Genomic DNA, 16,324 nt, shown 5'->3' with positions numbered 1-16,324 from the left:
ATTTGGTTTGCATGTTTGTTTGTATAATCATTGAAGGTTTACTAGACTAGAAAATAAATGTTACTACATGCTGTTTGTATATTTATATTTAAATCCCTTCCTAAAAAAAAGAAAAAGTATATGTGTATGTGTAGGCCTATGTATATATATATAAAAGAAAACCAAGGGCATTTGATAATAAGAGTATTTTATTTTGCATATTGCAACATAGTATTAGCATAAATACTATAAATACAAACAAAATTAAAAAGAATAATACACAGACAGGTTAACAAATTATTCTAGAAGTAGATACATTCATGATTACCCGTCATTTCACACGATTGTTAAAATGCTCTGTGTAGTCAGTCACATCTGTCTGTCCTCATTTTTGCTTATGATTACTTTGTGAGGGTCATGTGCACCGGATGCTTCTTGATTATGACATGCTCCATACTAGCATGTTCAGAAGTGTCCAGACTAATCTCGTACTTGGCCAAGATCTTCATAATAGGTCTCAGCTTCAGCCACCACTGGCTCTTTGGAATACGGTGTCTGAGCGAAAGAGATAAGCAATTAATTAGTGGGGTCACAAACTTCTGAATGATATGCATTTAAATGCACGCATCACGTTCTTACTCGAAATCTGTCTGTTCTTTCAATTCAGCCAGAGGCTGTAAGACAAGTCCTCTCTTCCTCATGCCCAACACGCACGCAGAGTCTGGGGTGTTAGCAAAGATTCGCCCTGTACAGACAGTCAAATCAGAAATACATGTTTTATTTAAAGGGAAAATGTACAGCCAGCCGGTCAGTCACAAAATAATAAATAATAATTGAATAAAAATGAATATTACTTTGTGACTGACTGACTGACTGACTGAACATTACTATTTTGAAATATTATTATTATTATTTTTTTATAATACGTTAAATTTGTAAACATGTAATTTATTCCTGTGATGGCAAAGCTGAATTCAGCATCATTACTCCAGTGCCACATGATCCTTCAGAAATCATTCTAACATGCAGATTTGCTGCTCAAGTAACATTTATTTTTATTATTAGTTGAAAACAGTACTCCTGCTGAAAAGTTGAGGAAATCATGAAGTATATATATAGGCCTATATATATATATAATTATCATTATTATTATTTTTATTTATTTTTTGTGATAAGTAGAAAAATCTAAAGAACAGCATTTATTTGAACGTTATATATGTTTTTACTGTCACAATTTAATGCATCCTTGCTTGATAAAAGTTTTTAATTTTTTACTTATGAGTCATAATGTATATTATATTAAATCTTTCACTAAGAAAAATTTGTCCATTCAATTGTACAAAAAGATTGGCCAAATCAACAAAAATAACAACAATTGCAACAATTTTACAATAATATTAATGGTGCATTTGTATGAAACAAGAGAGCGATGTGATTTCCAGCAGACTGATTTATAGCTTTGCCACGGACGACAGAAAAAATATAAGGAAATATCAAACTGCATTATTTCTCACCATGTCTGTAACAATCCTTTAATTTCTCAGTCAGCCAGAGAACAGCCTTAGCACCCATCTTGGTAGCAAAGTTTCTGTCAAAAGGTGTCGGGGTGCCACCCTATAAAAAGAATGAATGCGAGACAAAATACATAAAAACAACTGCTAATAAATGTGCATTCTTAATACTTAATAAAATAAGCGACTTATTACATCTAACCTGCTGCATATGGCCGAGGACATTCTTACGGCAGTCAAAAACACCCTTTCCCTCCTCTGAATACAGGTTGAAGATGAAATCAGTGGTGTAATTGGAATTGCAGTTTTCATTTCTACAAGACATGTTCATTAAAAGGTTTATTTTGACAATTCGTGTTATACTATATTTGCTGAAGTAACCGTTGCATGCTAAAGATGCTGTTTTTAGTAATTCCTTTAAGGAGTCTCACCTCAGAGGTAAAAACAAACCTCATATTACGAATACTGAATGACAAACCTGAGAATTAGGCCTCTCTTAACAGTGGTCTTCATCTTCTCAACAAGATGTTCCACATTTCTCTGTAAACATGAATTATTTGGAGAAATTCAAACTGAACAGTTCCGTTTTGAGTGATCTGATTAAGTCCATTTTCTTTGCTATTTGTTTCGAGTTGCTTGTTTACCTCTAAGTCCCGAATGCCAAATTTCTCTTCATATATATAAGCAGCATCAGCACCTGCAGAGAGACCAGACATGGTGGCCAGGTAGCCGCAGTATCCTCCCATAGTCTCAATGATGAACACACGGCGCTTGGTTCCTGCTGCCGACTGCTTGATCCTGTCACAGGTCTACAGAGGCCTCATGTGAGGACACTACAGAATAACCATATACTGCATGGGGATGCACCAGTATTACACTTCTGGCTGAAACTAATAAGCCGATAATTATTTTTCATGTTAAGTTCAATAGCCAATAAATGATCGTTTTGCTGAAATAAATTAAAGATAAAACGCTTCAGGCAAGACACCTCAGGTGAATATGGTAAATATTTAACTAATAGATATCACCATAGTTGTCCTAGTAGATCGATCACAGTACATTAGGACAATTGTTTTACAAGTTTTGTTAAATGTTGGTTAAATATGCAAATTAGGCATAATTTTGCATAAACATCCAGACTTGAAATCTGAACATTGAATAAAGCCAGGTTTCATTTTGTTGACATGTTAGAGTTAAGGGTTTGTACAGAGGAGATTTTGGATATCTCTTTTCATCACTCAAGAAAGCTGTCAACAGCCATGTTTTTAGGAATACAATGTTACAAATATATCAGGTGAATGATATATTAACAAATCCCTCTGTAAAAACCTTCAGATTATAGGTAGAAATCAAACTGTAAAGTTTGGTGTATGTAAGGACTTTTGAAGTACATGAGAAAAAACTAATTTTGAGAAAACGACCTTTAAAGTTTTGTCATTGAAAATAAAGGCGCAAATAGATAGTGTAATAAAATAAACACTTAATTGTGTATTTTGGGTGTGTTCTTTCCACTAGTCTGAAAGAAGACAAGTTATGGAAGCAAAACAGCCCAAATTCTCAAAATTGATCAGTGCACCCAAAAAAAAGAAAAAAAAAAAGAAAGGTTTTGCCTGTAGTGTCTTGCCATAAAATCTGTTATTTTAATGCAAGTCCATTCAGGCATCACAGCCTTATAATGTACATTATGTAAAATAGATTTGCTAAAGATTACATTGAAGTAAAAACAAAACATTGAAATAAATAAATATTTAACTAAATATATATTTTAAAAATGAACAAATTAATTTAAAATATTAAAATAATCAGTATGGTATGATACTGTGCATCCCTAAAATGTAGACATAGTGTGTGCTGTATCTCTAACCGAGGTAATGGTGTTAAGGGCGGTGTCGGCTCCGATGCTGAAGTCTGAGCCAGGCACATTGTTAGATACAGTAGCAGGAATGATCACCATGGGAATACACAGCTCCTCATACTTCTCTCTGCCTTGAACCATCTCCAATCCCCCGGAAAATGCCTGAAAACGGGAATGTGAAGACTGCAGTTTTATAGGGATAGTTCACCCAAAAAGGAAAATTCTGAAAGTCTTAGGACTGACATGAGGGTGAGTAATAAATGACTGAATTTTCATTAACCTTAACCCTATAATGTGGCCTAAAGAAAATGTGGACAGAATAGGACATGGACATATTTCGTCACTTGCCTCAAAACCCCCAATGATGATCAGAGCGTGAATATTGTACTTGGCAATATTCAAACTGATTTCCTCCATGTACTTTCCAGGTAACACTCTGCATTAACAGAAAAATATTGAAATACCTTCAAGTATTGCAGACCTATAAATGATGTAAAGTGAAAAATAATCTAAAGTGATCAGTACCTTTTGGTTCCCAAATCACATCCACCTTTCCCTGTCCAGTCTCCAACAGTATTCCAAGTGATGGGCTCAATCTAAACATTATGTTAGACAGAATATGACAACACTACAATGGCTTTTTAAAACCCTTACAATGGATTCCAGGATTAAGTGCTACAACATAGTTACCGGACAGTACGCTTTAAAAAAAACAAATAAATCTATTATTCAACAAGGACGCATTTAATTGTTCAAAATGGCAAGACTATTCCACATACTATACTTTCTATTCCTAAAAGTATCCTAAAACAGTGTTTACATAAAATATTATGTGGCACAACGTTTTTCAACATTGATAATAATAATAAATGTTTCTTGAGCACCAAATCACCATATTAAATTGATTTCTAAAGGATGTGACACCAAAGACTGGAGTAATGCTGCTGAATATTTAGCTTTAACGTTACAGGAATAAATAACATTTTTTTTAAATAAATTAAAATAGAAAACATTTGCTTTATTGTAATATTGTTATATTATATTATATATTGTTATACTAGTTTGAATGGTATATTTGATCAATTAAGCATCCTTGGTCAGAATAAGAGACATTTAGAAAAATATTGTACCAATCCTAAACTTTGAAACACTGCTCGATTCGTTGATGCTGCTGCTTACCTTTTCCTGAGCCAGACCCTCAAAGCCATCATGAACCGCCAGCATGTTGTGACCCTGGATGAGTCCGATCCTGACGGCTGCACGTACTGCTGCATTCATGCCAGCGCAGGGAGCACCCACGTTTAAAATAGCCACATTAATGCAACCCTGGCGAACAAAAAGAAGAAACGTATGATTAAAAATGAGAATGAAAAGATAAGAAATGAGAATAAATTAATGAATCTCCTCACCTTTGTCTCCGGGGGGCGCACATGAGCTAAGAGTTTATATGTGTTCCAGTTATTCTCAAAACTCCTGCAAACCAATCACTGAATACTAATACAATACAAGTTTACAATGCTACTACTACTACTAATAATAATAATATATTAAAACAAGAGAGCAAGAGACATTTCTGAACATACCTTCCCCTGAGTTTTACAGCATCGTCAAATCGACCCTCTTTCATTGCAACAGTGACATCCTTGGTCTATATTTTGAAGAAAAGAAAAAAAATATCTATACACTCTTAGAAGAAAGGGTTCTATATAGAACCTTAAAAGGGTTCTGTCAGGTGCTTCAGATATAGAATCAAGTTTCCACCATGGGGTCATTTTATGGATTTAGTTGTAATGCATTAATTTAGTTTTAATTCATTTAAATGTGTAATTACTTTGTACGAATAAAACGTAAACATCACTCAATATTTTTAATAATATAACAAGACCCAATATTTTTTGGGGGAAATTTTACCTAATTTCAAGTAGAAAGTCATGAAATTATTATATATTTTAAAAATGTATGCGTATACACACCACTTGCACACACTCCATCAGGGGGAGTCTGACAGCCTGGTTTCCAGAGAGACTGACCACACAGGCAGGAGTTTCTGGAGTGGCTTCTAGCAGAGCCATTACAGCCTCCACACCCATCCTACTGCCCTGATATACAACAAACATGCACATTTAAACACATATGAAATAAAGAAGGGTGGACAATACAAAGGGAAAATTGAGAAAATGTTAAGGAGTGAAGAGGGAGGGACTCACTAGCACCCTGTCAAAAGCTGAGGGGGTGCCACCTCTCTGCACATGTCCAAGGATAGTGGCACGAGTATCAAAGCCCAGCCTCTTTGTCACCAGCTGAATGAGAACAGAAAAACATAATCAAAGTGCACTTATAGACAGCAGTTACATCACTATGCTGGAACATCTCTTTCAAGAGCATGTGTAGTATAGTAAGTTAGGGAGTAAAGTTACATCTTTCAGCTGGTCACAGGTGATCGGCTGCCCTTTTTTATCGATCGCTCCCTCAGCCACAATGATCACATTTAGACGAGAACCTGCATTTCTGGTCTGTTTGAGGAGAGATACAATCATGATTCAATGTAGTCCCCTTTAGTCTGTATATAAATTATATATAGTCTTTGATTATCATCAGTACTGTGTTTTAACATGTAAGAAGATAATAATAGATATTGTAAGAAAATCTTGAATTAAACTATTTGTAATGCCCTAATTGTTGTAATCTTGACTTAACCGCAAACCTTACAACATTTAGTTAGATTTATGCTTAAAACATAAAAAAATTATTTCCAATTGATAAAAATAATACAATTAAAATAAATAAAACTTTTTCAGTTTTGCTTTTTCAGTAGATTTACATAGTACAGTTCAAAGGTTCAGGGTCAGTACAATTTCTTTTAAATAAATTAATACTTTTATTCAGTAAGGAAGCATTAAATTGATCAAACGTGACAGTAAAGACATTTTAATAATAATATTTCTAGTCATCAAATAATCCTGAAAAAAATATTACAGTTTCCACAGAAATATTAAGCAGCAACTGTTTTTAACACTGATAATAATAAGATTTTTTTTCTTGAACACTAAATGAGCATATTAGAATGATTTCTGAAGGATCGTGTGACACTGAAGACTGGAGTAGTGATGCTGAAAATTCTACTAACAGGGATAAATTACATTTAAAATATTTCAAAATAGAAAAGTTATTTTAAATTGTAATTATTATTTCAGTTTTTATTATCAAATAAATGCAGCCTTGGTGAGCTTAACGTTTTTCAAAAACATTAAGTAGTCTAACCAATCCTAAATGGTTAAATATGTCAAGGATGTTGAAATATGTGACTGACAATAATATAATGTTTGTGTGTGTTTTTGTGTGTGTGTGTGTGTGTGTTGTCTATTGCTTTGTACCTCAGTCAGTCTTCTGCACAAGTGCTCCTCCCACCCCTCATCTGGGGGCATCTCAGGAATAAACACCCAGTCAGCACCACATGCCAGAGCAGCAACTAGAGCTAGGTAACTGAAACACACACACACACACACATAATTAAATGTGAGATTCCAGCATCTAAACCTTTGATCTGGGTGTAAGGGGATCTGGTTTTCCTCTGGGATTGGTCTTAGAGGGTCTGTTCTTGACTCCAGTTCTGCTGCGCACATAAGCTGACTTCAGTGTATAAGCACACACACACACACAAGCACACTCTTACCCACAGTGTCTTCCCATGACCTCCAGGATGAAAGCACGTTGGTGGCTGTGGGTGAGAGCAGAGTTCAAAATCACAATTTAACAACAAACGTCTAAACAAAAAAAAAAAACAGTGATTGCTGATATTTGATCAATTACACTTATTTGTGACCTTTGTGCTGTTGTGGTGATACTGTCCACCACCTCAATGATGCGATGTAGGGCAGAGTCTGTGCCGATGGTCATGTCTGTTCCGCAGAAGTCATTGTCGATAGAGCCGACCATACCCACAATATTCAGATGAGACGAAGCCTTGGCCTCCTCCTTAGTGATTGTACCTGTGTGCAGAGGAACAATTCAGTTTAATCAGATTTAGGGATTGCAGCCTTCAAGCAATGAAACAAATGTACACAGGCTATGTTTACACGATTTAAAGTGTTTCAATAGTACCTTCAGCACAGACCGTTCTTTACCTTTGCTGATTAGATCTTTCAGCAAGTCATTCCACTCAGTACGAAATATGTTGGCACCGGTCAAACTGCCATCGCCACCAATTACACAGAGATTAGTGATGCCCAGCTTGACGAGATTGCAGGCAGCCTTCAAACGCCCCTCCCTAGTCTGGAAATCCATACAGCGGGCACTGCCAATGACTGTGCCACCCTTCAGACACAGGAAGAATTCAGACAATCAGGACACTAAGAATAGTGCAAATGAAAGAAAACTCAATTTGGGTGTTATTTTATCACCATCAATGACCAACACCAGTGTCATCTTTAATGAGTAGCCTATATTCTTTCAGCATTTTTTTTTTTTTTCATTTAGCAAATGAGTGGTGTTGTATTGTATTCGAATTGAACTTAAAATCCTAGTATAGGAATAATAAACTGAATGTCATCTGAAAGTACAGGCTCACCAGCTGTAGCATCATGGACACACTCTCCCATTTAGCGGGACGGATGTGATCCCCTCCGTCAACCAATCCCTGATAGCCCTACAAACAGTGAACAGACATGAAATGTAACAACATTGTTAACTGATATGATTGGCATCTACACGTTTGTTTTTATTCTTATAAAGTTCAAATTTACCTCATGGACAAAGAAGACTTTGGCTCCAGTGTAAAGACCAACCCTGACAGTGGCCCTCACGGCTGCATTCATCCCTGCAATAGACAAGAAAACCTCTGTCTGTTTTCACTCACATTATAATCATATCTTTAACTGTGGAGATACAAGAAGCTACACAGGGCTACAGGGAAAGTAGAGAGAGATACCACATGACATTTCATAACACAGGTTGAGGAATTATGCGAGTGTCTGAGATAAGATAATTAAGATAAGATAAGAACTTAATGTGAACTCAAAAGTAAAGCTCAAGGTGTTTTAGATTGTGTTGTGTCTCTAGTTTCAACAGTGAGCAGCTGTGGAAAAGCCTGCTACTCTCCATAACCTCATGTCATTTCAGAAGAAGGTCACTGGAGATAAATTTAGCCTTCAATTATGGAAATAGGTAGACAGGGTACAAGAGCTACACGCTAAAGCTAAAGGCTACAAGAGCATTGACATTAATGGACCAGACTTGAGCAAATAAAAAAACTACATATTGATTTTTGTTAGAACATTTTGTGCTTTTGTTCTACTTCAGAACATGCATTTAACTCATTTAATTGTAAATTATTATTTTTATTTTTGTGGCATTTATTCAATTCAGTACAATTATTGTTGTATTCAATTCCTCGCCATAAATTATATATGTATAGAAAATGTCTATAAAAATAGTAATAACTTTATCATATCTGATCAGAGGGGGAAAACCTCTTTTGCACAAGGTATACTACTAAGCATAGACAAAATCACACCAAAAGTATTGTGATCTAATTATCCAACCAGGAATGTTTTTTTTTTTACTACCCTCTTGGTGACCGCCATATGAACAATCAAAAAAATCTAAGAGGCAGATCATAACTTACCCTGGGCATCACCACCTGACGTCAGTACAGCAATGGCCCGTCCGACCCCCATGTTTGTCGGGTCCACCCCAGCTGTGTTTATGTTTGACATGGTTCAGGAATTCCAGAAATTGGAGGCAAAGGGAATTGGAAAAGGAGGCAAATGAAAGACGTGCTAGCACCGTCTCTCAAAGCAAGGGGCTCCAGAAGGAAGGGTTTTATAGGACAGTGTTCCAGTAAGTTGTGCCCACCCCCTGGATTTCATTTCACAAATACCGCAGTCACACACCCCCTGATTCAGCTAAATATAAGGTATCAACTTGACTTACACAGCAAAGGTTGCATGCTCAATAAATAAAAGTTTTGTATTGTCAAGTTTACCATGTCTCAACGTTACAGTCTTAATGTTAGGTTTTATTTATAATACTTTTTTTAAACGTGGATTTTTGACTTTACATAATTTAATGTAAAAGAAATTCCATAATACAAAATGTTTTAAAAAGATTTTCACACAATAATATCCTTAATTGAGTCATATACGTCAAAGTTTTAAAGCTGCATATTACAAAAAAAGAGCACTCATAATACACACACACACACATACAGTATATATTTTATATATATATATATATATATATATATATAAATATTTGTATATATCATATAATCATTTATTTTTGTGATTGCATGTAGAACCTTGTAATAGTACGATTCAGGAAAAGAACGAATGATTGAAGAAATTGAAAAAACTTAATGTAGAACTTTGCGTTTATATATAGATTTATTATACACTTTAAACAAAGAGACAAGCTGAAAGCACACAGTGTTTCTAGTCAGTGACAAGTTCAGTGTAAAAAAATATGAAAGTGTTCAGTATACAAAGAGTTCAGGCATGCTGTCAACAGTGAATCCCATCAAACATTGTATCTGTCCAAGACTTTGCTGCTTGTGGAATCTGTAACTAGTTACATCTAACTGCATGACAACATAACATTTCAAAAGTGCAAATAGAAACACGGTTTCAGACAGCATACTGTTTCAGACAGTATTACATAGCTTTACACAGACCTACTCAAGAAATATGCTGTGGGACATCTGCCTTTACGCTCTGATCAAGGAACCAGAAGGGACTGGATTCAAATGTACCGATGAGGACAGGCCAATGGGTAAAAAACTCTGAAGAGAGGACAGAAATAACAAGATGTATCAACAGCTATTCAACCAGCTTAGTTTGTTGTGCACAATTCAGAACAGACCAATCACTCACAGTACAGTCTTTAAACAGAAGTGTGGTGGCCACTGGGTTGCCACAGCGGGGCTGCAGTGGGCAGGAGAGCAGGCGAGAGGTGTACGTAGCACATTCCTCATCCAGAATCATCTCCTCCAGAGGCGTATGACGCCGCCGCAGAGCAGACAGAGCGGTAGAGTGTATGACGGTAGGAGCTACAGACAGATGGATACACATTACCAACATATCAGAACACATTTAATGCAGTACACACTACTACAAACGCTTAACAGTCTTCCAGATGTCTGCTTAAGCATCAATTAATACAACATTGGACAGATATGGTCATTTACACCACTGTGTGGAAGAAAACAGACAAAAAGGTTGATTTTAGTTTCACTTTAGATGGCATGGTTACCTTTTGATTGGCTTTGTTTAGTCAGGTCTAAGCTAGGATTGATCTGTGATCCATTTCTTTGGTCTGATAGCAGTGGTAGTGCATTATGGGATGTAGGCCGGTCTACACAGAGCTGCAAAGGGACGTCTGCTCCAGTGGTCTTCAGAGTATCCTGAGACCGGTCTGGTCCAAGTCTTTGGCTTGATGAGAAAACAATGACTGACCCTCTGTGTGCTGCTTGTATGAACGGCTGGGCTGTTTTCTTGCCTCTGTTCTCAGAGTGGCAATGATTTGAATCTGAATTTTCTTTCATTCTTGACTGAGCTTCAGCCTGAATGAGGAAAAGACAAGGTGAGATTACTTTTAAACCATCAATATTTTACCAGTGATGCATTAATTAACATTTTACAGTTAAAGCATCATACGGTTTGGTGACTTTTCAGTAATTGTTGCGATGTAATGTCATCTTGGTCAATCCGGTCATCGTCCATCTGCTCTTGGTCTTCAAATAACCTCTGAACAACATCTTCCCCCTACAACACAATCAACACCCAGTGTTAACCTGCCATTCTATCATGATGATCAAGTAAACGACAAAGGTTCTGCATCATGGGCTTGTTTTACCTCATGGCACATCAAGAGTCCAGTACTGGGGTCGTGGGCTCCACGCAAACCTGGAGAGCCCCTTAAACTGGACATCTTTTGGCCGGTACAGAGCTTCCTCTGTAAATAGAAACAGTAAACAGTCTGGGATACAAATAGTTTCAAAACAAAAAATACAAACCATGACAAGAAAACACTCACCATTGACTGTGGTTTGGTGTTTGCAACCCGCTGCGGTGTCCATTTCATCACTGGTGTTCTATTTGCACCTGCATCACAACAGAGAAACAGTAGGAATGAAAGCATGATGTTGAAGGAGAAGAACACTGGAGATTAGCTATGTTTCCATCCAAAGTTGCGAATCTTACTTATGCGCAAAATTTGAATATCACATAAAACATTTCCGAATCAAGTATTCCAGAAAATGTGCTTCCATCGTAGTTTAAACACATCTTGGCATTTCCATCCAGCTTTTTTTAATGCAATTTCCCAAAATGAGCACGAAAAAAGGTGGACGAAAACATAGCTAGTGAAACTTACACTGAGATGCTGCTGCTGCTGTGGCTTCTGGTTTATTCTTCTTCACTGGGACTCTCAGGGCCTGAGATAAATAAAGTTCTATTAGTAAAAATGCCTTAATTTTAGCACAAAACTGAAAGTTGAGTCACTGAACAGACTCACAGAATAAATGGAGGTTCCTCTGCCAGTGGGACAGGTTGAAACCCTGGGTGTTGCTCCACCAGCCCTCACACCTTCATTCAGTAGAATACTGCACAGGGCTGCAGGGTCAGGGGAGAAGGACACAGCACTTCCTAAAGGATCACATAACATCCAAATCAATCTTATGGGATGAAAAGATCTGCATAATTTTGACATAATAAAGTTCTGTAATAGTTATATAACAGAATACACAGTACAAAAAAATTGGGGTTAAGAGATAGATTATATATATAAAGGAGTTTTTCCTGCCTATGTAACGCGTGATTCCAACGTGATTACATAATGCGTGCCGTCATGGACAGGCATCTAGAGCTAGTGTAAGAAAAGCATTTGTGGTTTAAGTATATACATTTTTTATTTTTTTTTATTTTTTATTAACAATTTGTTTCGCTAGATAAGATTCCTCGGCTGGTATTATGTAGAGCCCTTTGAAGCTGCATTGCACTCGTGGAAAGTTTCTCAAAAACCTTAATTTCTTTTCGACTAAAGAAAGAAAGACATGATGAACATCTTGGATCACATGGGGGTGAGTAAAGGAAATTTTAATTTTGGACTGAAATAATAGATCAAAAGGGACAGTAAAGACATTTATAATGTTACAAAAGACTTCTAAATAAATGCTGATATTTTGATCGAAGAAAAGAATATCAATAAAAAACTATTTTGAGCAGCAGAAGCATATTTAACATTGATAAAGAAATATGAGATCATGTGACTCTGAAGACTGGAGTAATGATGCTGAAAATTCAGCTTTGGCATTACAGGAATAAATTACATTTTACAATTAATTTATTTGTAACATTTCATAACATTACTGTTTTACTGCATCACTGTATTCGATCAAATAACTGCAGCCTTGATGAGCATGAGACTTTTCAAAAACATTTTATAAAAACTGACGCCAGAATTTTGAATGCAAGTGTATTAGACTTAATAGTCCTGCTAAAATCACTATGATGAAAACAAAAATACATACCTGTAGTGCTTTTGGCCTCCACTGGAGCTTCTTTTTGAGTCTTTTTGACAGGTACTCTTTGAGCCTAAAGTGCACATGGTCATGTCCATTTCACAACATATTCTGCCTAAATGGAGCATTTAGAAGTAAAATATCATAATCACTGTGTGAATGATATTTCACTGGACTGGACTCACGGAATAAATAGAAGTTCCTCTGCCAGTGGGACACACTGATACTCTGGGTGTTGCTCCAACATGCTCCTCCAGTTTCATTCCATCATTCTGCAGAATACTACGTAGTGCCGATGGGTCAGGGGAAAACGGCCCAGCTTTGTCTTGAAATGAAAGGAAAATAAAGAGCTCACCCTTTATGGACGGTGAGAAAAGTAGGGCCTGGTTTCACAGACAGGGTTTAGATCAAGTCAGAATTAGGCCTTGGATTTTAGTCTGGGACTAGGCTTAAACCTTGTCTCTGAAACCGGGGGCAAAAGTCTTTAAAGGTGAACTAACCTGTGGTGCCATCAACACCACGAAGACTCTTCTTCACAACTCTTTGAGGCTAAAAAAAAAGAAAAAAGAAAACCTGAACTATCCAGTCACATGCAGATCAACATAATGCTATCTCTGGAGCAAGACATTTTACATTACATTATCATACTAGACTGGAAAGACAACTGGCATGATCATTATGAAGGGTCAGCAAACCATTTGTTTTCATTAAAGGGCTTTTCTACAATTTCTAACCACATGATTGGAGGTTCCCAGTCCAGGGGGGCAGGTAGATAAACGCAGCATCATGCATTGCTCTCCAACAGCACTCGATCCCTCACATGGAAGGACATTGCGTACAGCTGAAGGAAGATTTGATGATGATCCTGTACTCACATGCACATACATCAATGATAAACAACTAATGAATAAATTAAACAAAGAACCATGAACAATTAAGACAATTTGAACATTGAATTGATTGACACAATGAGAAAAGATCTGATAGTATGCCACTCACCTTTAGTGCTTACATGGCTTTGTGTAGTTGAAGGGACAGTTTGGAAACCGTACATGTCCTTTGGTGCTTGATTATCAGAATTAACATCTACTTTAACAAGGGAAGTTTTACATAATTGACTCCAACCCAAGTCTTCAGGAAGCTTAGATTGTACAAGAGTGATGCTACCTAAACGTGAACTTAAATCAGTGTGACTGCGGCATCTGGATTCTTGTGAAGGTGGGTGAACATCAGTGGACTTTTTATTTAATGCAACATATTCTACATGACTACCAGGCTGCACTCGCTGTGACTTGTTTGCTGGAGCCCTGAGGACACCTGGTGTGGTAGCCTTATGGCTCTGAGTTTCAGTTTTGGCACTTGGATTTAAGTTCCTCACTTTTGACACAGGGGTTAGTCGGGCAGAATGCGTCGGAGGCGCTTTTTCTTGAGGAATGTCTGTGTTTCTCTGACCGCGTGAGCGTGACTGGGACAGATTGAAAGGAATGGGTTTGGTGCAGGTCCTTTTTTTCTGCACTTTACCCTAGGGACAAAAATGAATAAATCATTATGCATGTAGTTATTATCAGTGTTATTATTGATAAATTGATATTATTGATAATTATTAAAAAAGGTTTCGGTAATTAAAATAAAGATGAAACAAGATCAAATATACTATATTAGACGAAAAATATAAACAAAACTTTCAACTAAAATAAATAAGTATAAGTTGAAGTACTAAAACTAAAGCTATATTATATATAATTTATGTTTATATACATACATACATACATACACACACACATATGTATACACTAATAAAAAGCACAAACTTATTTAATATTTTGACATTTAAAATTGTAATAAATACTATAATAGTACATTAATACTTATATAGGTCCGAATTTTTATGTTTTAGGTAAATTATTCCTTTAAAATGACTTGGTAGACATTGTAATTTATTTCAGATTTGTGTAATGATCAGAAATGCTTGCCCTTACCGTAAGAGGCCTCTGTTCCCATCTGTTGAGACTGGGATTGTGGGAGAGCTCACTTAGGGCTGGTTGCAGAGATTTGGAAAGAACTGGAAGCCTGCTGACAGCTTTCAGTTTATTGACTCCTTTTCCAGTTTCAGCAGAAGCATTGGGGTCCAGATTCTCAGATCCTCTTTTAAAGGAGGAAGCACTGAGCTTAGTCTTCAAATCCTGATTCATCAAGGTCCTAATTGCATTGAATATAATGGATCAGATATATATATATATATATATATATATATATATATATATATATATATATATATATATATATATATATATATATATAAATAAAAACATCACTGTAAAATAAAACCGTTTATTCAGTTTTGATAATTTGATGGGTTTTTTACAGTAATTTTATTGATTATTATTGGTTTGAATTTACAAAAAAAAAATTATATTGAATCACCATTAAAATTAAATAATGACAAAGACAGTAGGCCTACAATAACTATTATAGTAATGAGAATTGAGGGCTTAATTGTCCTGAAAATAGTTACAATGCAAAATAGGTAAAATAAAATGTATGATTTTTCACATTTAGTTTAACTTTATGTACTAAAATAACTAAAACTGAAATAAAATTTTATAAATTTAAAGAATAGACATAAAACAACAAAATTGCTAAAACTTTAAGACTAAAGTGAAAACAAATGTAAAAAATAAATTCAGAATACAAATAAAAACTGGTACCCATATACTTACAAAATTACTTGCTAAAAGCTGTTAAACAATTTAAAAAATATATATATAACAAAAACAAAAATGAGCATTAAAAAAAATGATGTTATTATGAAATGTTCCATCAAATAATCAGTTAAGGAAGTGATATTGTGACATTTAAATGCACTGGTTATTGAGGGGGAGAAAGCTGATATAAATATAACGTTACTGTGAATGATCAGCTTACTTACCCTGGTTGATCCTGCTGACTTCTGTTCTGGGGTCGCAGAGGGTTAGAGGACGCCATCTCGACAGGGATTCAGCGCCTGTAACAAGACGGATCTTGAGATGAATAAGAAGAATCAAAAATGTCCCTTAACGAGAAGTGTTCGCTCAATCATTACTAACACTATAGCAATGTACAACATCAGAAAACAGCTCAGAACCATGCAAGCTCTTCGCACCTAACGTTAGTTGTTATGTATTCATGTGAATAAATCGTATAATTTTATATGATAAATAAATCATATAATTTTACTAACACACACATACGTACCAGGAAATTAGTTTACGCAATATCTTAAAACTGCAGCTTCTTTTATGTTGTTTTCAAGCTACAGGACTTTCCACATTAAGCCACTCTTCACTGGCAAAGGGAAAATGCTCAGCTCAGTAGCGTGTTGACTTCCGGAGTAGTTTGTAAAAAGCGCGCATTTTGACTGGTTCACGGAGTCGTGCCATCAGCCAATAGCTGACCACCATTGACACCACTATGGCAACAGAG

At 35.9% G+C, this 16,324-nt stretch overlaps 2 protein-coding genes across 5 annotated transcripts; both read right to left on the bottom strand.

The window, feature by feature from the left end:
- Window positions 1-170: 170 nt before the first annotated feature.
- Window positions 171-9,192, bottom strand: pfkma (phosphofructokinase, muscle a). The gene is made up of 22 exons (XM_079587740.1): window positions 8,969-9,192; window positions 8,088-8,161; window positions 7,913-7,990; window positions 7,470-7,659; window positions 7,169-7,334; window positions 7,019-7,063; window positions 6,720-6,828; window positions 5,763-5,858; window positions 5,553-5,645; window positions 5,319-5,444; window positions 4,929-4,993; window positions 4,755-4,818; window positions 4,525-4,671; window positions 3,871-3,941; window positions 3,694-3,781; window positions 3,355-3,507; window positions 2,135-2,299; window positions 1,969-2,030; window positions 1,693-1,804; window positions 1,494-1,593; window positions 619-724; window positions 171-534 (listed from the first exon to the last, which is right to left on the bottom strand). Exons 1-22 carry the CDS (start codon window positions 9,057-9,059, stop codon window positions 381-383), a joined length of 2,355 nt encoding a protein of 784 aa, XP_079443866.1. The 5' UTR covers window positions 9,060-9,192; the 3' UTR covers window positions 171-380.
- Window positions 9,193-9,698: 506 nt separating this feature from the next.
- Window positions 9,699-16,309, bottom strand: troap (trophinin associated protein). Of its 4 annotated transcripts, none has more exons than XM_079588470.1 (16): window positions 16,097-16,309; window positions 15,792-15,866; window positions 14,842-15,061; window positions 13,862-14,384; window positions 13,597-13,727; window positions 13,363-13,411; window positions 13,048-13,187; window positions 12,872-12,935; window positions 11,857-11,987; window positions 11,716-11,776; window positions 11,377-11,444; window positions 11,197-11,295; window positions 10,998-11,105; window positions 10,594-10,903; window positions 10,215-10,390; window positions 9,699-10,123 (listed from the first exon to the last, which is right to left on the bottom strand). In XM_079588470.1, the coding sequence occupies exons 2-16, from the start codon at window positions 15,845-15,847 to the stop codon at window positions 10,049-10,051; spliced, it is 2,211 nt and encodes a 736-aa protein (XP_079444596.1). In that variant the 5' UTR covers window positions 15,848-15,866; window positions 16,097-16,309; the 3' UTR covers window positions 9,699-10,048. The 4 variants fall into 4 exon arrangements, with proteins under 4 accessions (XP_079444596.1, XP_079444598.1, XP_079444597.1 ...); XM_079588472.1 differs by having other exon boundaries at window positions 9,705-10,123; window positions 14,842-15,007; XM_079588471.1 differs by having other exon boundaries at window positions 9,713-10,123; window positions 13,597-13,703.
- Between the last annotated feature and the right edge of the window lie 15 nt (window positions 16,310-16,324).

This window comes from Phoxinus phoxinus (assembly GCF_949152265.1).
Source record: "Phoxinus phoxinus genome assembly, chromosome: 18".
NCBI classification, from domain to species: Eukaryota; Metazoa; Chordata; class Actinopteri; order Cypriniformes; family Leuciscidae; genus Phoxinus; species Phoxinus phoxinus.
Note: the sequence above shows the minus strand (reverse complement) of the source record. Positions and strands in the feature narration are given on the sequence as shown.

Bases quoted from the DNA above. Each gene is read 5' to 3' on its own strand.
- pfkma (XM_079587740.1), bottom strand. From the start codon at position 9,059: ATGTCAAACATAAACACAGCTGGGGTGGACCCGACAAACATGGGGGTC. The intron at 8,162-8,968 runs GTAAGTTATGAT...TGTCTATTGCAG, and splicing joins GTCAGGTGGTGATGCCCAGG to GGATGAATGCAGCCGTGAGG. The intron at 1,805-1,968 runs GTTTGTCATTCA...CATGTCTTGTAG, and splicing joins AAGAGAGGCCTAATTCTCAG to AAATGAAAACTGCAATTCCA.
- troap (XM_079588470.1), bottom strand. From the start codon at position 15,847: ATGGCGTCCTCTAACCCTCTGCGACCCCAGAACAGAAGTCAGCAGGAT. The intron at 12,936-13,047 runs GTGAGTCCAGTC...TGTGCACTTTAG, and splicing joins GAGGAACTTCTATTTATTCC to GCTCAAAGAGTACCTGTCAA. The intron at 10,391-10,593 runs GTAACCATGCCA...ATCTGTCTGTAG, and splicing joins TAAACAAAGCCAATCAAAAG to CTCCTACCGTCATACACTCT.